Here is a 27,595-nt window from a genome sequence, read left to right as displayed (position 1 = left end):
GACAAGCAAACCACTACCATAGCCGCAAAATCTTGCAAATACCAACTCGAACAAAACTATTGCAGAGTGTTTTGTTTTTATTACAATTATATTTTGAAGCAACAACGCGCCAAGAAAATCATAAAAACACTGACGAACATATTCAAGGTAATATTAGACGGAATAATAAAAATAATGAAATGAAAACCTCAAAGCAACGTCGATGTTGGGCATTAACATCCAACACACATCAAGCCGACCTTAAATGACGCAAAATGATTGAGTTCCAATGAAGGAAAAGATACGAAGAGAAATTAGAAACGTCACAAGAATTTCATATTCTTAATAAATTACATAAACCAATAAATAATGAAGGGTGGTACGCATAGAGTCCATGTAGCACAAGACGTATTTTTGCAGGCGTTGCACTACTCCTTACGCACATACGTTAAATGCTATAATTCCAAATGTAAATCCACTGTACCACATATAAAATAAAAGCCCTATGCATACCACCCCAGACACACCTTTCATCAAAGTTGAGCAAAACCTTATAAGATCAGGTAAACACGGAAAACGGCAATAAAGCAAACGGAAAGCACATCCGCTCCGGTTAACTGAGAGGTGACAGAAAGCAGCCACATTGTACACACATGCCTTCAAACTATCCCACTGGTTGCTGCATCGGTTTTGACATTTCAACTAAGACCTAGTCTATAAAATTGTTCTTTTTTACAATGACTTAACGCTTGAGGACATTGAATCAATCTCAAAAGGGTTAATTTTGTGAAACGAGTGAGTTGCATACAACAAATTACCATCGTAAAGTTCATTACGAGATTTATGAAAAGTGGGTTTTGTGCTTTTATAATCCTTCTAAACCAGGGGTCACCAAATGGCGGCCCGCGGGCCGCATGCGGCCCGCCACGCTGCATCGCTGCGGCCCGCGGAAGGTATCAGCGTACAAGTATAACAAAAAATACTTTTCTTGAGGAGTTAATGAGCACGAAGGCAAAAAATACTTTCCGGGAAGCATATTTTCGCTTTGCATACGATTCCACCGACCGACCAATCAGATTATAGTTTTAGGTGGGGGTTGCTTAAAGTTATTCCAATGCGATGTCCAGCCACACTGTCCCAGTGGTTGATTAAAACGTTTCTTTTCGAATTTCGAAATTGTCTGTGAGCATGGGGTTGCTTATTTTAAGTTTGCAAATGTCATGTAAACACTAGTGTGCGTTTCACCGTTATTGTGTTTCATGAGCAGTATTCCCTGTATGCAAGTTTTTGTTGGCAAAATAGGTGGGTGTGCCAACTCAATTTATAATAAATTGGCAAAATATTATATATAGATTTAAAGACTTTTTCTGATTGTATTATGAAAATATTTAGCTTAGTACTGCAAAACGTTTTTTTTTAAGAAATATGGAACGTTTCACGATTTTGCGTGTCACCCTTGCGCGGGGCCATGCTAGTCTTCTCTGTATCGTTCCAATTTTAGTATATGTTCTGCCGAAGCAAGTACTGCAAAATGTTGTTAATCAACAATTCTTGCCATGCTGATAAGCACCGCAAGTGAGAGTTGTCAATAATAAAATAAAGACGGTTTTATTGACTCTCACAAAAAGGATGAAAAACCAACTCATTGCTTTTTTAGAGGGAAGACTGTTCATGAATTACGATAAAATTACGATTTTTTGGTGATTTCCACAAGCGTTTGTTTCATGGTACCTGGTTTCTTTTTCCCTGTTATTGGAGCCTATTTTTCGCTGATATGTTTGCAGGTCACTATTGTTGCCTGTATTGCGATGTGTCGAACATTTCCTTTTTCACTGAAAGTCTGAAACTGTTAATTGCAAGATATCTTTTGCGAAGTAAAGTAACAACACCACTCTTGCTTGGCGATGAATATTCTCATGAAACCGCTCGCCTCGCTATAAGTGCACAAAACAAGTGGCCTCGTTATTAGGCATTGTTAAAAAAGTCAAAAGTGTTGTAAAAGGAGCTTGGCCTGGCAGTAGCGTTGTTCGATTAATTTTGTTGCTGCGGTATTCGAACATAAGTATGAACAACATGTAACGCTGGATACTGGGTACAAAATGCGTTCTTTTCTAGCATAAGAGTCAACCTACCTATCATTTTATTAGTGCGGCCCGCCACAGCTCTCCTTAGTGCCAAAGTGGCCCGCATGCAAAAAAGGTTGGTGACCCCTGTTCTAAACCATTGCGTCAAACTGAAACGTAGATTATTGTTAACATTGGATTAAGAACAATTGAATAAAGAATAATGTTACACTATTGTAAAAAGTAGTTATTAGAATATACAATTCGGAAGAAATAATCGATTCTTAGTTTTAAATTGAAGCAAAATAACATCGAAAAAATTTGAATTGTGGAGAGGACATCAGGAATCCTATGGCTACATGTTGCGAAGTTTATCATAAGGTTTAATCAAAGGTTCATGGTGTAAATCATGTTTCGGTTAAAACGGTAACTAACAAAGAACGCTAAAAACTTGCTGCTGTAAAAACTGGGAAATAAAACAACAACAAAACTGCACAAAAGTTAAGCGGGAATCGAACCTGCGTCCCCCGCAATCAAATGGGTCCAAACGATGATGTCACAATAATCTGGTCATCGGGTTTGTTAGTGGAAGAATTATTTGAAACACAAAACAGCACAACTGCTTCTCAACCTTCCAGGACAGCACGGACAATGTGGAGCAACTTTATGACGTTATTATGAAAGAAAAATGAAAGATTTTTTTTATTTCAGAAAATTAGATTTCAGATGTAGATGTGTTACCATGGCCTCCGCCGTGATGCTGACGACCTCAAGCGTTGCAACAACTCAAGAAGCGAATTCGAATAATGATACAACTTGAAAACATAAGATCCCATGTACTGTCAAGCTAAATGGCAAATAATAAAATTTGTTAAATTTCACGTGTTTTTTTCGAATTTTACTTGACGCCATTCTACGTGTGTGGTTTACAGTAATAATAATGATAATGAAAATGCTCGTGCTTCTGAGATGGTGAAGTGGCCTTTCCGGTTTCCTCAGTTTGTTTCTTCGAGTCCGTTTTGGGGATATTGGGAAAAGTACCAATCCCCCCTTTGCTAAGCGCATTCTCTCTGAGATAACCATGTGAGGGTTTAGAACCCCCCGCACTGGACCGTTTCTTTTTAAGAGTTTTTCGCTTTCCAGTTTGAAGTTTTAGTTGTGTTTCGTCCCAAGGCTTTGCCACAAGGTTCAAACCGTCATTTGCAGCTAAGCTGGAAAATAAATGATCGGGATGGTGGCGGTTACTTGTCCGTGCCGGGGAATTGACTGAGGTTTTGTTGAAGATTGTTGGCAAAGTTTCCGCTTTTCCGTGCTTTAAAGATAAAGTGGAAAGCGGCTCAAACATCCGCGAACACTGCTTTTCCGTTTTTCCGCTTAGCACACAGTTATCATCGTCTCCGCTGTACTCTGAATCCGAATCGTCTTTTGAGGCCACGACGTTATCGTCGATATCGGTATCGGCCATGTCGGGGTCCTCGGCGCGACACCTTTGTCGAGTGGTTTCGCGCTGCAGTTCCTTCAAGCGGAGGTACATCGCCTCTTGGAAACTGCGATCGTACGGAGACTGAAACCGGTCGCTTTTTAATTTATCCCGGTTGGCATGGCCACGACAATGTCGTCGACAGCGAGAGTTTTCTGGGTGGTCGCGTGATTGCGAACGACTTTGATTCGCGCTGTACCGTGTTTTCTGTCTGTGATCACGTGACGCACACGCATCTTTTTCATTCGCTGCTGGCTTTTTGCGGTTGGCGGAGTCTTCTTCCCCACCAGGGATTTGTTCGTAATGATGATGTCTTGATGACGTAGACCTGCAACAAAATACAGTTTCAATAATGTGAAATACATAATGCTGCCCCCGTAGCCATTTCAATCCACTTGCAAAACTCATTGAAATCTTTCACTTTGCCTAAGTGATGATTGAAACCGAGTTGATTGTATGCATGGATAACACCATAGTATGCAAATGTTGCGGCTTGGTTGATGAACTGATGCACACCACACAATTTCATTCAGGAATCTGCTAAAACCGAAAGTATTAAAATGTTGCTGAATGACTAAAATGTGTTAATTTCGTATCCATCTATTTTCGTAAGCCACAGTTTATTTTGAACGATTATGGGCAATTTGGCAGTAATTGTGCAAATTTGCTTTCGGTATGGAAAGCTGGTTTAGAATAGCTATGGCATCTTTCATTCGGTTAATTTATTATAATAGTCGGTTAACTCAGTACACGACATCAAAAAACGAAAACCATAATACGAGTTTGGCCACGAACTAGCAATTTAAGTATTCGGGAAAGATGAAACTGAAAATGCCAACAATGCGGAGTAGTTGGTTTGCCTGCAACACCGGGAAAGATCAAAGACTATGAATTGGATTAAGCTTGAAGACATTGTGTATTTCAATTAAACCAGTGATGAAGACAAACGATTTGGAAAGTCCCAAATGCCAAGTAGTCCTGAAATAGTGGTAGCTATTCAATATCAGACAAATCAACATAAAATTGGTCTACTTGATAAGCCAAAAAAACAACAAAGATTACTCAACAAATTGTCCTCGTTCATACAAGACAGACGCAACAACGTTCATTTTCACAACGTTAAACTTTAATCACCGGACGTTAAAACTATTGAAGTGCACTGAATAACAATAACCACCCACTTCAATAGACTGCGATTGATATTTTAGCAAAAGGATCTTGATAAGAATTGGTACAGAGTATGCCCATTTCATCGACCATGATGGCCGGAACAGTTTGTATGCAATCGAAACAGCTACTTGAGTTATTTACCTAGGAGTGTGTTTATTTATTTTTGCATTAAGGGTGATTATCTTTAATTTTAGCTCCTTACTTTAATGATAGCTCAAGAAAATTGCTTGACAAATCACCTCATTTTGAAAGGCACATTTTGTTTCTAAATAGGTATTCTTCATTCTTAAAATCAACGTCTTAAGACGTTGTAACAACGAAAGCGGCAATCAAAGAGGGCTTAATTGCAGCAACAGCGTTGTTCTCTAGGGGCTGCATAGGACGCAGAAATTGACAACATGCTCCAACAACGAACTATGTCTGTGTCAGGCAAGAACCCGAACTCATTCTGCTTTTGTGAAAACTTGTAATAAGCAAGTCACCAAAAACTTGTCTGGTTCACAAAACACTTTACAATTCTCAAACGCAAAATAAACGATTAAAACTTTATTAGATGTAGCCGATGTGTCAGTGAAAAGAATGCATTTTGAAAATCTACTGTGATACGTTAGCGACGGCTTGTCGAGCTTATTGCTCTGTCGTTGCTTGTTAATATGATGACAGCGTTTGAACATGACGATTTTGATGTCTCGGTTTAATCATCTTAATCCTAAAATTGCACAACACGATATCAAAGCACTGGCGAGCTATGCTGATGCCACAACACATTCCAGTCAGCACATGTCCTTTTACATTGATTCAACGTCTGCAGATATCAAAGTGAAAAACGACTTATATGCTGGTTGAGTTATTATCTTATGTTAGCGAAAGAAATGAAAGCACAGTGCGTGAACGTGAACAAAACACTTCTAGACGCTGAGCCAACAGCGCGGTGACAGAAACAGTCGATTTTGCATTAAAAATAACGCAGCCTTGCTCGGATTCCTGAAACCGCTGAACTTTTCAACAAAGTTTGTAATTCAATATTATCGGACGTAAACTAGATGTAAACATGACAGGTATTGCTCAGCGGGAGGATGAAACAGTGGAAAGGAGAGGAAACCGGGTTCAGAGAAAAGCCAATTAAGTGTCTAACAAGGGGAGCTAATAATCTGTTCCTTGGCTCATGCCTAGTCTATCTGAAGCTTAACTAAATGGAAGACTTGGTTGCAAAAAAGGATAAATTGCGGGTTCCATGGCATTTCTCACAAGAAACAAAAACAGATCATAGATTTTTGGTTGTTCGTTGAGTAAAAACCCTTGCTTTGTTGTTGCAACATAATTAAGCAGAAAACAAGGCAACAATGAGCTCTTGAACACTACGCGGAAACATAAATCAGTACAAGGACAGCCAATTCTCACCTTGTGGGTTCACAATCATCGTTGACATGACACCTTGACCTTGGTTCGGGGGTGACGGACAAGCGGACACGAATAGCGGACCGACTTTCTCCACCAGCCTCCATTTCTGATCCGACGACATCTCGAATTGAATTCATGAGACGGGATATTTTCTAAACAACAGAAATTCCATCAGCTTTTATTGAAGAGTGCCACCAACATTGTCCTTTATGAAGGGACAATGGAAAGACAATTTAAAGGCAACATAAAGGCATGAACAGTTCTGTTAAAAGCATGCAACAGCTACGCAGTACCGATAGTCTAACAGCGATAATTATCGTTGCAATAATCAGTTGCATCGTGGCCTATTGAAATTACGAAACTCCATTGAGATTCATCAATTTTGGAATTGAAGATGGAAAAAAAGACGTTAAATTTCGAAACGTTTGCTATGGGACTATTCAAAGTAAAAATATTTTGTTTCGAAGCAACATTCCTTAGTTTTGTTGAGAAAGAAGTTTCAAAATATTAGTTCAGTTTCACTTTTAAGCTTTTTTCACTTTGCAGATGTCTGGCATTCTTAAACAAATCGCAAACCTCACTTAACTACGTCATATAAGGCGATGCATGAAAACACTGTAGACTTCAAAAAAAAATTATAGAAACTAAATTTCATAACTCGAACGTTCAGACAAAAAACATCTTCAGTGGTATGCAGAAGCCGCATCAAAAGGGTTCAGCATATCTATCGCGCTGGCGTAAAATAGGCCTTTTATTTATTAATTTAACATTTGCAAACGTTGAATCGATGTAGAAAGGACGGATTTCGTTATCTGGGACAAGCGTTGCGCAATGTAAGTGACCAAATATCTCTATTTTTGAACAGACATCAGTGCGGTGACATCAATTCGAATAATTGAACTCGATCACGGTGAGTTTATGACAGGAGAACCGAGCGATCAGAAACAGTCACATTTTATTGGCGCAATTTTTACAGCCTCTCACAGGCATAGTTACAATATGTAGCAATCTGAGAAGCCAGTCGGTTTTACATTGATTCAACGTCTGCAGATGTTGAATCAATGGAAAAAAGACAAGTTTTTTTTCTCACATTGTCAGAGTTTATAAGTATTAGCAACAATATTGAAAGATGTTAATAACACGAGCGTTTTTATGTCGCAACGAACAATGTAAGGTTATGGCCGGATCGGATGTGAAAATATAGTTCAGTTGAAACCCTGCAACCAATTCCACAGTAACATTCCTTATTAAAGACCAAATGACATATTTTCATAGAAAAGCGCTTGGAAATTGCTGCCTTGCAAAATTTTATATGTTTGAAGGATCGAATTAGAAACAGCTTGAATTGTGTTTCATCAATTGCGTAAGAAAGTTAAAAGCAAACCATATACACGTAAAATTGGCTGCAAAAGTACATCAATCTGATGGCTCATGTTTGTTCAGCTGTGGCATAGATGAAAGGGCAACAGTCAGAAGTTTGTGTTTGATGATTCAGATGAAAGTGAATAATTTGTGTCAAGACTCAAGATCTGTGCCATAGCCGGTTTGATCTCTAAACGTCCGCAAAGAATCGGAAGGTTTGGGTAATCGATCGCAGATATGAGTTGCTCGCAGCGCTTTAGAAGGCATGTCGCTGTTTCAGCGATCCCCAGCACTTTTCGAAGTTGGAAACTTTTTGAATACTTTAATCCAGAAAGAAAAAACTTTGGGTAGACGTAGAAAAGTCTCATTCGGTGACTGTGAGGATTAAGGTATGAGCAAGGGGTACATCCGGATTAAGGGGGATTATTTGTTAGGAAGATTGGAGTGACTTGAGTTCACAATTGGAGCACTCACATCGCCTGCTATTCATTGTTTCAGAATAAACCCCGTGATGAAAAATTACAGACACAAAAACAATTTTAGTAAAAACTAAAATCCAATTCGATGGGAAACATTTCGGCAATACAAGATTTTGAAACAAATATGACGTCATCAACAAAATATCTTTACAAAACCCTTTTTACAGTGACGTCATGCACTCGATGACGCCATTAATCCGTCAAATGATAGAATGAACCAAAACAAGAGGGCATAAAATATGACGCAACAAAACATAACGTCGCAATCATCAATTCATGTAATGAAGAATCTCACCTCGTTTCGTGATTGGTCATTTGTGTCACGTGGTAACGAGAGCCGCCATTCCGCGCATTTATCCGTTTGCGTCTAAAAAAAGAAGAAAAAATTAAACAACGTTGATGTTGCAACGAGATATAAATGAATTGAACAGTTTGATTACAAACAAACCAAAAGAACTCACCTTCGTGTCCTCTAACGGGGTACATCCAAGGTTATTCGTATGATGCGGAGGAAGATTCACTGTAAGAAAGATGCACCATTTAGAGAAATCAAAGTGCTTGTTCCTAGTTGAATGGGCAGATGTGGTTCAAGAGTGAAGTCAACATCTAATACTTCCATCCAGAAAATCAGTCAATTTTTGCAGTAAATCAACCTCTTGCCAACTGCGACTATTTCAAGAAGTAATTCCGTTAGCTTTGACCATAACCGAGTCATCACGGGGATTTTTAAGCATTAAGCACCACTAAGTTGGAAGGACCTTTTCTAAGGGGGTGTCTGAGTGCTGAAACATTAGGGTTCGTCATAAAATGACACTAGAAACTGCGCCGTGTGGTTACTGAGGTTTTTACTTCATTTTTGGATTGTGAGTGAATATAACTTTTCAGTGATTTTACTGGAGGGGAGGTGAGAAACGATTGCCGACTTCAAAGTAGAGCAAAGAAAAAAAAAATAAGAACCTCTGTTCTGTCATAAAGCTTGCAAAACACCAACGAAAGTCATTGGGCAAACGCGCCGGAAGCCAATAGCATACCAGACTGAAAAAAAATACTCGCCATCTTTTGTTGATTTTTACGTTTGAACAACGTTTGCAAACTGATGAAACATGTTTCTTAAGTTTGTGCACTGGAGCTTCCAAACAATATTCGGCAGCAGCTGCTTTAAACAGCCATGAGCATTAACGGGATTAATTTTGTTTTACAATGTAAACATGAAGTCAAAAAATAAACAGCAAGTACAGGATATTAATCTGGTATGGTTTTCCCGAAACAACATTAAACCCGTCAATTTGTTAATTTTCATCAGTTCAAAAAGATGAAGCTAACCTGGCAACAGCAAAACCTGCACCTAATTGTTCGACAGAAGGCCGCTAATTGAATTACAACACAGAATCATCTCCATCGCTTTCGAATAAAAGTCAGACATCAATCTTGTTCCTGATAAAAGGTAGTCACCACTTTCTAGATACAAACATTTAAGACAATGATTCTTAACCTTTTCCTTGTTGGCACCGCTTTGAAATCACCGACCAGTTCTAGCACCCCTTCTAGAATGACTCAAAAGTAATGTTGTTTACATGCGTGAATAGTAAAACCATTGTGTTTCATTTATCTTTAATTCCACAACTGACAATACGTTATGGTGAATATGGTGCTTCTCTTAAACGAGGAACCTGAAAACTGCGTGTTTTTTTTCGTGGTGTTTTGTGTCTGCATCCATTTGTACAATTTAACGTCTCCTGTTTTTTGTATCTGTTTGATGGCATTTTTTCATTGCCACCGGCCCTGAGGGTCGACCGAGACGAGATCTGCCAACAGTAGACCCAACGTACAACGTAGTCCAGCCAACGCTTCTTAGGATGTCCTAAAGAGTTATCCTCACAAACGTTAAATGACTGAATTATTTTCGACCATGCTACTTCTTCCACGTGTCCGCACCAAAGCAGCCCTTCCATTGTCACCCGATCAAAAAAGTATATTGAGAAAAGATGCATCGCATCATGATCATGGCATTATCATTGCAACATAGCCGCTTTCGCTCTTTGACATGTGATGGCCAAGTTTCAATTGCATGCAGTAAACCACTCCTCACACACATAGTATACACGTGATCTCGACTATCGAAGGGAATATCCTTGTTCATTAGGATAGGGATAAGCTCACGAAAACTGTTCCAAGCCGATTGCACCCTCACTGCTATAGCATCCATACAGCCGCCCGATTACCCAATCATGTCGCCAACATAGCAAAAGGCAGGCACGACGTCGAATTCTGCGGGTCTGCTACTATTCGGTGAGTCCGATTCGGTGAGTTCCTAACTTCTAACCCCTAACCTTAACTCCTAACCCCTAACCCTAAAACGGCAATGATAATTAGGCTATGGTACCCGATAATTTAAAAAAAAAATTGAAAAAATCCCCCGTTAAGGGATCGGACTCACCGAATCGGACTCACCGAATCGGACTCACCGAAACGGGCCATTCCGGAATTCTGCATCACCCATTTTCAGCAGTTGGTTCCGTAACTACCTTTATTTCGTTATTTAGGTAAAAATGGAAAATAGTTTCTCCGAAGAAGTGGTTAAGCAATTAATTTCAGTGACATTTTTGCTGATTGTTTTGCTGTTTTCTCTTGATGATGGCATCAAATCGTGGTGTGTTCGTGCATAGTGCTACCCGCATGACAAGTTTCCAATCGACTTTTGTTTTATGTAAAGCAAGCAGGAAAATCCTGTGTCCCAAATTATTTCTTTATAACTAACCCTAACAATTCAGCATCCCCGCACCCCTAAGGAACAGCTCTCGCTAAAGGTTAAGAACCCTTGATTTAAGCGGATATGACCATCACCAAATGTTCTTTTTTACTTTGGTTTTCGAACAGGCGTTCAAAAAAGATTTGATTTTCTGTTTGGCATTGTTTGGGTGATCATCTACAGCATTCTCCTATCCGCAGCGGATCCACTTTTTTGTGGCTACGCACGTACTCTATCTTAAACCAACATCAAATATACAATTTGCAGTCAACAAAGACGCATTCTTGGTTGAAATTGAATCCCTACTTCCGTTGGTAATGACCTGAGACGGAGAAACATTGCTGTTTCTCGTCACACACATAGAAAACAAACACGGGATAAAACTAAACACTTTTCATAAACAAGTAAACGTATTTTGCCGATTAACCAGCTCAGTGTTATTTAATGGTTAACTTTGAATTGTCCTTGAGGCTTTTCGTTTGACTTATGTGAAATTGTACAAAATGTTGGAATCCTTAGGTTAATTAAGTAAGAGTCATGATCATCGAGATGTGAATAAAAATTGGCAGCGAAAAATAAAATGTTTGGGAGCTGTTTGTCTGAATAAAGAGAAGTCAATTTACGGATTGTTAGATCAATGAACAATTTTGTCCGTGAAGTCACACCATCGTCAAATTGGACACCATGGAGCGCATGCGATTTAAGTCGATAGTTTAACAAACTTAAAAACTTTTCTTATGCAACAAGTAAAAGTGGCTTGCATTGATTCCACGCCAACGTTGCCAACCCCTGACAGCAATCTATCACATTCCTTTTTCTTTGTTAGCACCACATTACCACAGCCAACCAGTTTTAGCAACCCCTCCAAAGAATTGCTGAAAAGTGGTAGTCACCTACAATTGCAAATATTGAGTTCAACCAAACAAGTGCAGTACGGTACAGATTTTTGCGTCATTTTATAACTCAGCAAAATTTAGTATCCACGCACCTCCTTGGAACATGTTTCGCACCCCTGGTTTATCATAATAAAGGGGAACCTCTGTAAGGGTTGTGTTGGCCAAGCAAGCAATACTTACTGCAATTAGCGAAAAACGGGAAAAATGGATCGATAGCAAGTTTGATTTCAAAACCTGAGGAATGCTTTGATGCTTGTGAACCAATGGCAACAATTGAGGTAAAAAAAAAAGTTGAAAGTCTAATAATAATATACCGCTGCATTATCCTGAAGTCCAGGGTTCTTTTGATTGAAACGTTTTTTTTGAAGACAATAAACGTGTGATCTTATTCAAATCTGAAACTGTTCAACTGAAATTACGAAATAACTAAATTTTTATTTTATCTTCGTTCAAGATCGGAAGTTGCCAGCAAAATGACAATTTGAAACCAAGTAGCAAAAGTCAAACTTTTAATATTGATTCAACGTCAACAGGCCTTGAATTATCGTCAAGACTTCTTATTTAGCTTGACTTGGTGTGTGTGTGTGCGCGATAGAGCTTAAATCTAGTCGGAACTTCAAAGGATATCTTCGCCTTATTTTGTGAACCAGTCAACCGTGAAAGGCTGAGTCATAGCGTTGCTGCAATGATCACAGACAAGAAGCCGAATGAATGGCGTTGGCACGCAAACTGGTCGATCGGAGCTCAGTAATTATCTTTCCTTTCTTGGGTTTCAACTTAACTTTCTTGACGTAAACCCAACGTTTCAAAACCAAAATAAAAACAACAGCAAGTTTTTTTTTTAAAGTGGTATGTCGGTTGGTGCTATTCTTTTTTAGGCACATTGGCTTGATGAATTGTAATTTTTCAAGAATGAAAAAAACACTTCAAGAACGCAACTCCAACACAACCACCCAGCAAGTCAGCCCTTTCAGACATCGATTCATAGTCTGTTTATTTACAACTTCCTCAGATGTAACGTTTGCGAGGGTTCACAAAATCTACAAAAACCAGAATCATTGCCCCAAAAGTTCAAGCTTCCAAACATTGTCTAACACAAATTTTGAAACCGTCGGTCATTCACCATCGGAGTGGCAGTTTCTTCAGCAACAGGCGAAGATGTGAAAAGTTAATAATAAAAATAAAACAACAGGGAGGCTGCGCTCTGAAGCCGAGTTAGTTTTTATATGATGGAAGAACATCGAGGGAGTTGATTGAGATACAATTGGTGAAAGTGTTTTAATGATTATGCAACGTTGCTTTGTGTTTAATCATCGTTCATAAAATTTATTTGCATCGACAAAATCTCTTCTTTTTCACACGGTTGTGAGACTAAATGAAATATCAGCTAGAGGAGTTGACAAGAGACTTTTTAACATCAAAACGGTTGGAAAAACATTTTCGATTTTCGCAACATGTCATTTTTCCTGACCTAATCACATTCCTTTGAGTAAAAAACATTGTCCAAACTCCTGACTTGATGAAAATCTACTTCCTGTTACCACAGCAACCAGCTGCAGACTGCTATGGATAAGTGACATTTTTTCATTGAGAAATCATCAGCAAAACTTAATTTAAATTAACTAACTAAAACGATTAAATTAACTAAAACGTCACTTGAATACACTGAGTAGAAAGCATTCATCACGGTATGGAAATGTCGGTTTTTGTAAATGCAAAAAAACTGAAATGAAAAGATTTATCATAGTCGGGTTAATGACAGTAAATTGACATTCCATTTAGAATTAAAATATTTATGAAAATAATGTTCAAATACCTCTCAAGTCAAGCATGGCGTCCGCTTGTTTCGTGTTTGAAGCCGCTGGTTTCTACAAAAATAAAAAAGAAGTCTTTTACATTTCTGATAAAACAATTTAGAATGAAAGGAATCATAGAAATGAAACGTTTCACACTTCACTAGACATTAATACTAATTATGCGCACTTTTTTTTGAAGGTGTTTACAGTCTCATATTTTACTGGCAAATTAATAAAAAACACATTTATGATTGAGTTTCCAAAATCTATAGGCGACTACGTACAAACAGCAATAATACCATAGTGGTGGACTTTTAAGGTTGTTTTTTGGCGTTACCAAATGTAAATGTTGCCCATGACAAGGTTGGATTAAAACAAAGAAACTGGTTATACGCGGAAGGCATATCGACAGAAAGAAAATGTCAGAAAAAAAGACAGAATGGCTTACTGACTGCAATGGCAGCATGTCCACAAAAATACTATAATCTTAGGCAATATCCAAACCAAATTAAATGATTAAAGAATCCTGTCGATTACAGAACATCACAGCCTCTTGGGTGGCCCCGTCAGATGCTAAAACAACGTCACTGCGGGTTTTAACACTTTCAATCGAAGCAAAGTGCACGAAGTCCTAGGCAAATGCGCGGCATATGTTACTGCTGAAATAAACAAGTAGTCACAGAATGAAGGGTGGCAAATGAGAATAATATCGATTCCATACTAGTTACAATTTTAACAATATTTCTTGAACATTTCAAAGTAACTAACAACACACCCAGCTAGCAAAACCTATCTTTTTATATTAAATCAACATCTGCAAATGTAAAAAAGCTGGTTTTGTTAGCTGGGATAGTGTTACGGTAACCTATAGTTTATAACATGGTTTATAAACTCATTGGGTATTTCGTGAAGTCGACTGGCTACTAAGAGTTTCTGCATCGTGACATGGATCAACCAGTTTACACACACCCGTAAACCAAAAGTTGAAACGTGGCGATATAGATGTGTACCACAACACAACCAGCTCAGTTGTGGAATTATCGAAATGAGACCGGCCTGTGACAATAATCTTGCCGGGGCTAGGGTACTTCTTATGAATGAGATTGCTATCAGATGGAACCTGACTAAAGTGTTGCTCATGCAAAGAGTTCTGGATTATTTCAAAACAAAAACCTTAATAAAGCACGAAATATTTTGACTCGCTGAAAGCGAAGATACCGAAGCCAGAGATGCCATCTCCATTTTGAAGCAGATTAAAATCCGATTTGTCAGAGTCAATGCTGCCATTAAAATTGACACGATAATCCTGAAAAAAGCATTTTGTGATAAGGAAAAGCCTTCGAGTTGAAACATGAAAAAGCATTACAGCCAGAACGTAATTCCCTTTAACAACAAATGAACGAACCAGCCAGGGCCTTGATCATTGCACAAGGGAGTTGTGAGGTCGGAATGTGCTAGTGGTGGGCCAAGAAAACTGCGGGAGCTTTTCAAAACGTTTGAAGTTGCAAAAAGCAATAACACAATTCTTAGAAAACGACAGTGACTTTAAAGTTATGTGGTTTGATGGAGTATTGCTCTGGGATTGGTATGACAGCAATAAGGCAACAAGCATTCACAACAAACTACAAGCCCCTGTTAAAGTCTTACACAACAATATCCCTGCCTCGACGCAGCTGCTTACAGCACCCCATTTTGTGGCATATGTTCAGAGACTTGAACGCGAAATCATGAAAGCATCGGTGAAGTTATCTCACTTGTGGATTATAACATCGTAAGACACCATGAAGTGCATCTGAAAATGGCTTCATAAAGCAGTCATTTGCCCATGTCGCCATGCATTTGTCATTCCTTACATATATGGTCGCAGACGTTGAGTAAACGTGAAAATGACTGATTTTTCTGTTCGGATAGACAACTTGCGCAAGGCTGAAGACAGCATTCATATAAACGATGATAAAAAAAATTTTAATTACCATATCTGTTCAGAACAGAGATTAGATTACGAACAATGTTCAAAGCAATAGCGGGGGTGTGTTAACTTCCACAACGTAAGATATTAAGACAATTATGACATAGGATAATTATACTCTCAACTCACAGCGTTACTTTCTATGAAAAGTGTCATGGTTAAATCACTGACCGAAGTGAAACATTCAGTTACAAACATTTTAACCATATCGGCGACTAACGGTTGCGATGGGTACGGTACGTCATAATCAAATCAATTCAACCTTGACAATTACTTTTTATCATCTTTCCAGATGACGTCAAGACAGGGCAAAGGCGATAAAAATTGATTCATGTCCAGAGAAGAAAACAACGAACAGTCGCTAACATAATGCAGTCCCCTTCCAGTGACAAAACTCGCCACTTTTAACGACGTTTGAACAATGGCATGTGAGGTTTGGGAGTCTACATTGTCGGGCATGACAGTTGAAGATGTAGTAAACACCTATGTACGTACACACCTGTTGCACTTTTTCATGCATTTTCTGTATTATCTCTTGTGTGCGATATACACCCAACCTTGTTGGACCATTCAAAAAAAAATGACATTGAAGCATTTTTTTTTCTAGCTTGAATTAAAAAAAAAAATTAGAAGGCTAGAGTTGATGCACCACTGAAGCATACTGTGGCTTGCGAAGTACAGTGGCAATCGGGGACGCAGGGGCTTGTTGGTGGTATGGTGACAACCATCACCACGGGTCAAATTGCCTGTTTTCAAAAATACGAATGGTGAGATCATCACCAAACAAACGAAACGAAATATGTTGGTCGGGCTATTATGATGTCATTTTTTATCGTAATTTGATGCTTGGCAAAAATAAAATTGGATTGCTTCAGAAAATATTGAAATCCACTTCAGCAGCTCAAGAAATGAGTAAGCTCTCATAAACTATGCCGTTCAAGAAAGAGAATTTGTAATAACATTATTTAAAACGAATCCATAACAGTGGCTTGCCGAATGGATGAAAGGTGCCGCACTAAACCGCCTTTCAGGAGAGGTTTTCGGAGATGTTATGATGCCAAACAGTCCACAATTGGATTGAAAAGAGAGTGACGAAATACACCAAGGGATAATGAAATACAAAGAGAGAATAGAAAATCTCCAAGCAGAAACTCACTGAGGTAAGGTAACACCAGTCCTCAATAGATGAAGGAGGCCGACATTAAAAAAGAAAAAATACATCGAAAACTAACTGTGACATTACAAAGACAATAATACATAAAGAATGGCCAGCCAAGATAACCGGATTGGGCGCAGAGGGAAATGCCGCTTTTTGTGACAAAGCTTTTCGCGATCTGAAATAAATAGACTCAGTCCTTCAAGTAAAAAATTATTATATTAAATAATTGGGCATCATTAACAATATATTTCAAGACATCAAAGACGTGTTGAGAGAAAGACATATTTTAAAGACTCGAATCTCATGAACTATTTTCTAACAAGATCAATATGCTTAACATCGATTAACGCTAAAAAGACAAAAAAAACCCTTTCTCGTTTCCAGTTTACTTGCGAAATGCAAAGGAATGTTCATCCAAGCTGAAGACAAAAGAACAAACAAGATCTTTTTTTTAGTTTTATTCAGCATAAGTACCTCTGTTAGGTGGTTAAAACGTTAAAAGACCTTCATTCCACGTACTACTTCTTGGTTTTGCAAACTGTTTAGCGGTTTGCGTGCAAAGGCCCACACTTTTAACTGTGAAGTGATTGGTTTTGCTTATGCGCTTCAATCTGCGAGAAGCTGCCAAAACAACTACAAACAACCCTTAAGCAAAATAAGAAAATTTTCAAAGCCTTTATTAAAAGCATTCAAAGGGGTCATCATTTCAAGTTTTAGCGAATATTTTGGTCAACGCACGAAAACAAGGTCGCAGATAAAACTTAACCAGAGTTTGAGAAAAGAGCAATTTCGTTTTGTTCTTGTTGATTTATCTGCAGAGAGAGTACATACACATAAAAGGAATTGTCACAATGGTGGTTTATGACGTTCAATATTTAACCACTGTTTGAGAACAGACCATAATTATCTCGTGAAGACGAAATGAACCTTTCATGTGCCGCCTGTATAAACAATCATGAAAACTTATTGTTGTTTATGTTGCCGACCGCAACAACAGAAGTCGCTACCCATCAAATAAATCAGTCTCCTTTTACATTGATTCAACGTCTGAAGATGTTGAATAAATCCAAATAAAAAAACAACTTACTGACTGCAAGCCATAATATTGTATCTCCAAGTGACTGCTGCTTTTTTATATTTTGATGTATCCAGACATTTCATTGACAAAAATACTGATATTGAACAAAACCTTATGATAAACTCGGCATTTCAAACAAGTTCACTTTTTTCCTCTTTGATCAATGCTTGGAACAAAAAATCAAAAACAAGCCCGTAGGCTTGCCTGTAAAACAACAGCTTTGGCAAACACAACTTATTAACTACTTAAAATTTATTTCATTCTGGTTTAAAAGATTATCAGAAGCAATAGCTTTCAAATATAATATTTTTTCGGCGATTGCACACTTAGGCTATGGTTACGCAGAAACACAGTGTAATCATGGTTTGGCGTGGCTGATATTTGGTGTAGAAGCTCACACAACTAACAGCAAGCTATGGATGAGTCAATGCAAACAAGTTAAGTCTACAAACGCAAAGTTTGCTGTCAATAACAAAGAATGTTGAATTCACCGCTCATACCCAAACGGCAGGACGAACTTGAACAACCTGCTGTAAATTCTCGGCATTGTTTTTGTCATTTTGTTCGAACCAGACGTCAACCGGCTATAACTGTGATAAGTATGATTCCACTGGTGGAGATAAGTTCACTCTCGTCTACGCCGACTTGCTGTCAAAAGGGTGCGGTTTCAAGAGAGCCCATTCTTCAGATACCACCATTCGACGCTGACATTTCAATCAGTCATTTTCCAACATTTGATAACTTTGCTGCATCCACGATAGTACTCCATTGCACAAATAATCTCATAATCGGTGTTTGCTCAATGAAAATGTTTGCTATTTTGAATTTCAAATGACAACTTGATCGATTGTATGTTGTTCGTAAATTTCAACAAGTTGATCACGTGAGCCAGTTTCAATTAATTAACCACTACAGTTCCCAAGCAAGAGCTTTTTACATACTGTACACATACCGTACACAATTTTTAAAGTAATTTCCGGTTTCAACGTATTGTGGTGAAATAAGCAACTCCTCAAACTGACAAAACTTGCACTTTTTACGTCGTTTTAACATCATCAGAGGTTGACACGAGACAATGCTTACAACCATCAAGAATACACTGGATGACTAATTTTCAAATCAAAATTGAGGATAATGAGTTCAAAGCCACTAATCTTTTCCGATCTTAAAAGTAAAATCGTTGTAGAATTGAAGCTTAAAGCATTCGTGGCAACAAAAAATAGTGAAATCAAATGTTTTGTAGAAACGAAACAAATTCAAAATCATTGCGCTTTCGAATTGTCGATGATTTTAAAATATCAAGTTATCAAAACAAAACCTTTTCCCATAAATTCAACGCGCTTTGATGCTTCACTGACGTATCACGCACCATGCAAATGCGAATCCTCCCTGCAAACTTAGTGTTTGTGTTATGGAACTGGAGTTGCACAGTGAGGCACGAAATTGCAGGTTTGTAAAACAGACATTGTCAGTAAAAAAACGGACTTCGACACTTTTTTCCCTAGCTGAAAATTTGCACCAGTTTACTCTGAAAATGTTTTTCCCACTGCTAACTCCTGACCAACCAGAATATGGCCAGGAAACGTTTAAAATCCTTCAATTCAAAATTTCAAATTATTGATTTTATCGAAAATGTACAATTGAGCATTGTCATAACGACAAAACGTCAGTGAAGCATAAACGCAGCTTGTTTTTTGTTTCGTATAAACCACAGGATGACCATGAAACAATAATCCTCATAAACATGTAAGCTTTTCAATATCTCTTTTTAACGTAACAAGTTGTTAGCATCACCAGACAATGTTACATGGCTCTCACAAAATAATATATTTGTGTATTTTTATAGTTGAAATTGTCCCGGTGAAAGCATTAAAAGTTTCAGAGGTTTTCAGCAACTGACAAACCATCGCAACTATGTTGTAAACAACTATGAAAGTGTAATAACTTCTGCGTGAAGTATTGAGGGTTTAGCAGAAACTGATCAAAGTTTTTACTTATGAGGATTCGACACAAAATAATGATGAAATACAACCTCAACCATAATTCTCACTCCTGCTAATGAAGATTAAAGAAGGATAGCCCCATAACACAAAGATAATACAAAGAAACTGGATAGTGTCAGTTCGAGCATGTTAAAGTATGACAGCACGACTTTGATGACATCAACAATAAAAAGGCCATGACGGCATGAATGATGATCATTAGCTGAATCGCGGCCGACATAAATTCGAAATTGAAAACGCAATTCTAAAATTTCAAAGCAGTTAACCGCTTCGGTTCAGTCATGTTGTCGCAATGGCCTCGGGCACAGTATAATGCGGTGGATATTTCATCATCAAATGAAACCGACACAATTAAGATGTAAGGAGGTTATGCTCTTTCGAGATCCTGTGGACTGCTTTCAATTTTTGTTCGCTGGAAACTTTCAACCAACAAAAGTTGCTTTTGTGTTTTTTACATGGCTAACGTTATATTGAAACAATGTAAAAATTGCAACTTTTGCAGACCGGAATGTGACAGATCATATCTTACACATCACAGCCAGTTGAATTGATTGAAACGTTGTGTTTGGGTTTTCACGTTAACAAGTGTAGCCGAGAAAATACTTTCAACACCCTGAGATCAAAGGTAGGCAGGTGGGAGGGTGAATGGAAGTTAAACAAAACATCTTTGTTAAATTTCGGTACATAATACAACATCGTTTCTAGTAGTCGTTAGAACGTTCATCTGATGAATACGAAAGCAACAGCAGAAACACAGGAGTTAGTTTATTGCTTCACTTCATAAATGAATGCACAAAAATAAATTTAACCCACCTGCACTTCATATTCATAGTGTTCATGATGCGCGTCGTTCGCCTTGTGTGGAGGGTTCGATTCGGAGGGGCTTCCTGTTGTGAAAATTCGAATGAAATTGATGCTTATCAGGGAAAGTAATGCAAATTCGAACATGCAGAAGCTGACCCAGGTAACAAAATCCGCCATTTTTACATTGATTCAACGTCTGCAGACGTTGAATCAATGTAAAAATGGCGGATTTTGCTGTTTGGGGAGATGCTCAACTTATAAACAAGAGATCAAATCACGCCTCGACGCAAAAAGAGCGCCAGGGTGTCTTCTGAAACTGAACATTTTTACAATTATGAATCAAAGAATTTAAGACAGGCGCCTGTCCGTCTATACCTCAACAACCATAGATAGTAACACCACGTTACTGTAGGTCTACGCAAAAAATAATCTACTAACAAGCGGTTAATCACTTTTGTGCACATTGCATTCTTTAGTAATTCTACTATTTTTTCCCCACAGAATGCAAAGTTTTAGAAAATATTCATTTTTTGGAATTCTGCTGAGACAATGTTTTGTCATGCAGAAGCACAAATACAAAATTCCAACAGCGCAAGCATTGAGCTGAAGTCCTGTCTCGATTAGACATTGCAGAAAGGCAGGATATGATTTTCAATTCTCGTGTAAATAAAACGTTGAGTATAGTTTTAACAACATATGGACTTTAAATAAAAGATGGCAAACTTGGGGGGGTAATGGGTTTGCTCCTTGTTGGAGGTGTCAAAAACGTAGCTTGTTATCAAAACAAGAATCAAAGCTTTTCTTGTTCAATTTTTTCATGTAGTTTCATAAAAGATCGCCGACCAAACTCCCGTTTGTTGCTTTTTGAAGCAGATCGCAAGAACAGCTTAACGCTGTGGTTACTTATTATTAGATTCATACTTATAGTCGTTCTTGTACATTGTAGCTACCCACAGACTTATGGTAAGACATTCTCATTTTAAGCTTTCTCAAGTTCTACAAATCTACTTTAGTCTTACGTTTCAGAAACTAAAAATGAGCAATGTTACAAGAATAAATCCCAAAACACTTTTGATTTGATAAAAGTTCTGCTGCTGATTATATCAGTAATGGAAATTGCATAGATTGAAAGAAAATCTTTGACAGGGCACAATTATTCATCAATTTAGAAATACTCATATTTTAAACCAAGCTGGGAATTTTTTTCACTAATAACTATATGTATGGCAGATGTGAACGGTCGATTACCCAAGTAGCTAGAATACGGTGCGATACTGATGAGCCCAGCCCCATGGGCGAAACACGTGTCTATCGCTGTCAATTCTTGCTACAAATCGGCTGCCCAGAAACTTATTGTATGGTAGAGTTAAACATTCAGCAATTTTGTAAACCAGGCAACCAAACTAGTGTTTTAGTTTAATGAACAGATTTAAACTTGCACATCTCAAACCAAAAAAGTCAACCGTTATTTACAGTATTTCGATACAGCAACGTTGAGTTTTAATGAATCCATCAAAAAGAAATGGTTTGTTGAACGAAAGAAAACTTCCTAGTTACTACTAAAGCAGTTTACTGAACATATGTTCAAAAAGTTTTCAAATTTTAACACTTTGACTCAACATGTGAATCATTTAGCGTGGAAATTGAATTCGACCTCAAAGTATCTCAGTTAAACTGGTCAGAATTGATTTCAACGGTAATGAGACACCATAAACTGACTACATACAGACACAGTACGGTACATGTTAGTTAACTCAGCTTTGTGATTGTATCAATTCGTCGAACTCAGCGACGCAGTATGCGCAAAAACAGCCTAAGTTTTATTCAGACTACATTTATTACAAAATTTTAAATGCTTTGTTGCATTAAAGATATTATACACCTTTTAATTACACACAAACATTGGATTCAAAACCTTGAAAACGATGGATATTGAATACTTTATTGTGGTTATAACTTTCAGCGAGAACTCGAACGGATGCTTTTTTGGGTTGCAATGTAATAAAATTGTACTCTGTGTAAACTATTAAATGAAATATAAAGACAATTACGACGCAGACTTCAAAGCTTAGAAATACATTGTTTTTCGTGAGCGACCACTGCGTGCTGCAACGCAGGGTTGTCGGTATTTTACGCAACCCAAAAAAAACGAGTGGTTCTTTTTTTAAAAACCCACTTAAAAAAAACCCAAAACAAAACATAAAAAACCCAAAGCATTATGTTTGTCCATTTTTTATCAGAAATTGAAAAAATGAACCAAAGTACTACAAGGTACTTAAAACAAACTTCAAATTAGGACTTAAGGATGTGATTGTGAAGGAAATTTCCAAGGATAAATTGAAAACACAGTGGATATTTCTGCACACAAAAATCAAGTAGCCTACTGTCACTTTGTACTACGCTAAAACTCATGAATGCAAAAAGGCCTCATAGTTAAACAGCCCTAGTGCATTATTTTATTGAGTTATGCCAGCATGTACTGTGAGTGAGAGGCACTTCATTGGTAAAAAAATAGTATTTGAGGTGAAATAAGCATGAATCTACCTTTTTGCATCTTTTTTAAATAAAACCCAACAAACCCGGTTTTTTTTAAAAAAAAAAACATGCGGGTTGAGCTTTTTTAAAAAAACTTGGGTTTTTTTCAACCCTGGCAGCAAGGATGCGCGATCTGCATTGACACAGTACAAAGAGGCCCCTTGTCTGCCGTCGCTGTTCATTCTATATAGGCTAGTCAATATGCGATTTGATTTTGAACAAATTTAGTTGGGAAATATAAAATTCATTAGATTGAAACCAAGTATGCCCGTTTGAAGTTATCAGCAACCACCAAGACATACAACAGATCTGAGATAATTTGATCAGACAATGATGTGACTTTAATTCTTGCAGACAAATTCTCATTTAGTAAATTGTGTTTTAATCCAAGGATTCAATTTGCGCTATGAAAAAGCAATACGTAGTTAAAATTAGTTACTAGTCATGTTGCTTAACATAATGATTAATAGCTACATACCTTCCGGATTCAACCTTTCATCACGCCGTGATCGACCTAAAAATAGAAGAAAAATACTATTAATTTTTATGAAACACAAGACAATAATCGCATGCTATTGAACTACCTTAAAAGCACAGACAGCCAGCTTGACATATCACAACCCGCGTGTTGTCTACCAAGCATTTATGATACTTGCCGTTGATTGCTTAGTTGTACGGTGGTAGTTGATTTCGTGCAACCGCAGTGCATTGATCTTTACGCTTTTGACGGCAAAAAAAATGTTTTTGGGTTACAAAAATTAAAACCATGCTAATTCGTCTATGTCTATGCAATGAGTGGTCGGCTTGACACCGCCGAGTATCATAAACTTTCAGCAAGCACATGAAGTTCATGCAAGCCTGTATTAACCATATTAACTACAATCAGTTCATTTTACAATCATTTTTAACATCTGCGGACGGATTTCACTCGCTGGAAAATTCTGCTCTTTGTTGAGTGGGGCTCAATCATTCTATCAAGAACCTTCAATAAAAAATTGTGTCTCTTTGTTTATTTATTTTACTGTGTAGACGCCTCTCGAACGATAAAGATCACAGAAAGCACAAAAGGTAATTAAATCCGGCCAAATCCATCCAGAGACACCTCGAGCCAATGTCAGTTAACGTTAGATCAACGTATGGACAGATTGGTTTCAGTTGCAAAGGAAATCCCTCCGGTGATAGATTTGCACAACTAAGAACAAACTCTATACCGACCAGAGAGGCAGCAGCTACAAGAGAAAGACGTTGTTGTTGCGTTAAAATTACTCAAAACCAGCCACTATAAATATACAAAACAGACAGCGCAAAAGAATCTCGGCGTGTCTTTCATGTGGCGGCAAAGACCAGTTAAGTCACGTGAGACCAAAGATCCAATCACAAGTGAGCATCAAACCAAAGTAAAAGATCAATCGAATCCAATTAAAGGCAAAGATGACGCATTACAATGATCACCATGTTTCAAGGTAATAACTCTGCCGCTTGATCAAACGTAACCGCACAGCATGTAACATAACAGAGGTTTATTAATATTGGATCAAAACTTAGACACTCAATTTAAAGTTTGCTTGATAGCATTTTACTTTATGACATGACTAAATGAATTGTTTACTCACTCATGGACACCTTACAGTGCCTGGATGCCTAGTTTTGATGTAGAATGTGGAGCTATTCAAATCTTATCATTATTGTCAATTATATTCGTTTCAATAGCATTGTTTGCGGTTCCAGCAGAGCAAATATAAATTCCGACTGTCATTTTTATTGTACAGCATAATAATGTGGATTTCCTATTGGGCACAATGAAATGTCAAAACTTTCTAGTTATTTCTTGCTGTTCAATAACTGAATTATTCAAAACAAAACGATTTACCAACTATTCATGCTAATGTTTTTAACACAATTATGTTTAAACTTTGAAATATTTCGTTACGACGCAAGATTCGTTATCTCGCTCATGTATTTTCGAGTGAAATTATTTGTGAACAACTGTCATTCAACGTCAAAAATGACCCATCCCGATAGCTCAGTAAGTACGTTCATTTTTCTTTTTCGTCAAATATAAAGACGATCGGGTCATAGATTTGCAATAACATACTGGAAAATAAGACAGTTAGCAAGTCAGCCATTTTTACCTCAATTCAACACCTGTAGAGGTTGAATCGATGTAAACATGACGGACTGTTGCTAGCAAAAGAACTACAGTAGCCCTTGGAAATGATGTGATTTCGCTGATTTCGACTACTTTTTCATGCTCAGTCAATTTGGCCCTTCGCAATCTTACAGCACCATTTTGACAGGGCAAAGCACTCCTTGATTGTGAAATTGTCTCAATTATTCTATAGAAAATCAATAATGCATGAAAGAATCTTTCAAAATTCCCATCTTGATGTTGTCTTTATATTAATCTGCTACGTTGTTCAAGAGCTTAGAATGCGGTGGATTTATAACCAATGTTACAAAATCAACTAAATTTCACACGAAGCGTTTTCGTCATCAAATAAAAAGTTGTTACTAAACCTCTTATGATATTGCAAAGCTGACGTTTAGGCAATCAGTGACTTGCCCTTTTAAAAAGTAGCCTAACTTTGGATGTATAAATCCAGGTTCATACTTTTTCTAGATAACCTCTAAAAGCAAGGCTGCAACAAAATTTCTAAACCCACTGATTAATGTGAAAGTGATGATCTGCGTAATAGAAAATCTACTCCGAAATACTTTAGAAATGTTTGCTAAACAATAGGCCTACTATGATCCACATTTTGATACGGTATGTTTAAAAATATCTTTACAGAAAATTGCAAAACGGACAAGCATTCATCATTTCACTTACGTCTTCTCAACTTCAGCTTGCTGTTTTTTATTCCCATCTTCAAACGCTTTGTGTTTTTATTCTTATGTCATACATCCACAAACCATATAAATCCATTTACAAGGTCGGGCATCAGCAGGCCTATCTTACTCTGATTTAATCTGTTTACCCCACGACAAAGATAACAAATCTTGTAAGTGACGTTTATATTGAAAATAAACAAAACAAAAAGACTTTGAAAATTTCTCTTTGATTTATCTATCAATCAAACTAGTTTTCAATCATGAAATGTGAATAATTAATTTAACCTAGGCTTTGTCCAGGAAATAACTTCCAAGTTCATTATGTAAGCTTATTATAAACTACTATAGCAAGTCAGCAAAATTATTCCAAAGCAACCATAACAACAAACTGCTCATGAATAATTCAAAATTCTCTTCATTCCTCTGCTGTACTAGATGCACTCATCCTATACGCCGCCTCGAACTGATCTTCTTATTCAAACCAGAACACACGAAATGTGACAAAACAACTTTACAAAATTAAAAAAAAAATTGTGAGAGTTTTCTCTTGTAACAAATGGACATCATGGTCCAGGCATAAGCGCGCTAAAAAATGGAAATGCTTGACATTTGTAAGCATAGATAGCTAGCTAATGCTGGTTTAAGTGTCGAAAGCACACTACACTGCAGCAAGCACTGTTGACAGACCTGAAAACTTTTGCTTGTCGACTTTCTATGAAGTCTCAGTCCACTTCACTTTTCAAAGCAGGCAGAATTATTTCAAACTTTAACTTGGTTTATGAATAAACACTTCAATGAATATCACCGGGAAGTCTGCATTTCGCAATACGCTATGAAAGTATACGTGAGTCAAGTTTCTTAAATTACTAAATTTTCTTTGAGCTAACCATAAAAAGCTTTACATTCCGCGTTACCACTAAAGTCTACGAACAATACCAGACCAACGTTACCTCAAGCAGCCAACGATATCTTCCTGTCTATCGTTCGCTTTGCCTCAAGCCCGAGGCTTTTGCTTGTTAAAATAAAATCTCTTTTCGGCCTTTTTTCTCTATGTTGACGTAAGAACTTAAAGAGCGGAGATATTCACATCAAGGGGCCGCCAAATCCCTTTGAAGTCTTTATCCTCTCCACAGTGCACACACGCGCGCGCAACATTCTAACGCACTACAACTGTTGGAGACGAAGAAAATTGTTAAAGTGACTTCCATCCAGTGGCGCGGGAACTATTTTTCTCTAGGGGGGGCTGAAGCTGCCGTAGTGTTGTCAGCTTCTGGGGGGCTTCGCCCCCCAGACCCCCTTATGTGGGACGACATTTTAAATTGCTAGTGGGCATTCGATCATTTCCTGTGTCAAACAAACGCCTCCAAAATACACACATTGTAAATTGTAACAAATGAAGAATGAAAACGAACAAATTAGACAGTGATATAAAAACGACAGTTTGTGAAAATGTGCTCTCACACGCTTCCGAAGATTGATTTTCGCTCAGGTGTTTTCTCTAAGAACTGTGTCATGAGTTCTTTGACATCGACAGTGTCAAAAATGTTTTGGTGGACATGCATCAACGCAAGATAAGTACCATAGCCTAAGTCTTTTTTTTGTCATTGAGCTTCTCAACCACGTTTTCAGGCGTCTTAGAGCAGAAAAAGAACGTTGTGATGATGCAACCGAAACCGAGAGGCAAAGGCAGAGCACGCATTTTCGCGTTTCTTTGAAAAGATCTAGTGTTTGAGGGTTTAGTTGCGATAATAGCTCAGCAACCTTTTGAACGGAGTTTGGGGGTTTTTCACTTACAACATCGCTGAGCAAAGTAAATTCCGTTTTTAGACGATGGCATCGG

The 27,595-nt window shown here is 37.7% G+C and overlaps 1 protein-coding gene and 1 non-coding gene across 2 annotated transcripts; both read right to left on the bottom strand.

Moving 5' to 3' along the window:
- Window positions 1-69: 69 nt before the first annotated feature.
- Window positions 70-25,893, bottom strand: LOC145784822 (uncharacterized). The gene is made up of 8 exons (XM_082596663.1): window positions 25,754-25,893; window positions 23,402-23,437; window positions 20,398-20,471; window positions 13,396-13,447; window positions 8,396-8,454; window positions 8,230-8,301; window positions 6,094-6,245; window positions 70-3,850 (listed from the first exon to the last, which is right to left on the bottom strand). The coding sequence occupies exons 1-8, from the start codon at window positions 25,788-25,790 to the stop codon at window positions 2,956-2,958; spliced, it is 1,377 nt and encodes a 458-aa protein (XP_082452789.1). The 5' UTR covers window positions 25,791-25,893; the 3' UTR covers window positions 70-2,955.
- On the bottom strand, window positions 1,399-1,504 carry LOC145784919 (U6 spliceosomal RNA). Its single transcript, XR_014291086.1, has one exon. It is a non-coding gene; the product is annotated as a U6 spliceosomal RNA (small nuclear RNA).
- Window positions 25,894-27,595: the final 1,702 nt, after the last annotated feature.

This window comes from Aplidium turbinatum, chromosome 15 (genome assembly GCF_918807975.1).
Source record: "Aplidium turbinatum chromosome 15, kaAplTurb1.1, whole genome shotgun sequence".
In the NCBI taxonomy this organism is placed as follows: Eukaryota; Metazoa; Chordata; class Ascidiacea; order Aplousobranchia; family Polyclinidae; genus Aplidium; species Aplidium turbinatum.
The sequence above is the reverse complement of the archived record's forward strand: the minus strand, read 5'-3'. Positions and strand labels throughout refer to the sequence as shown.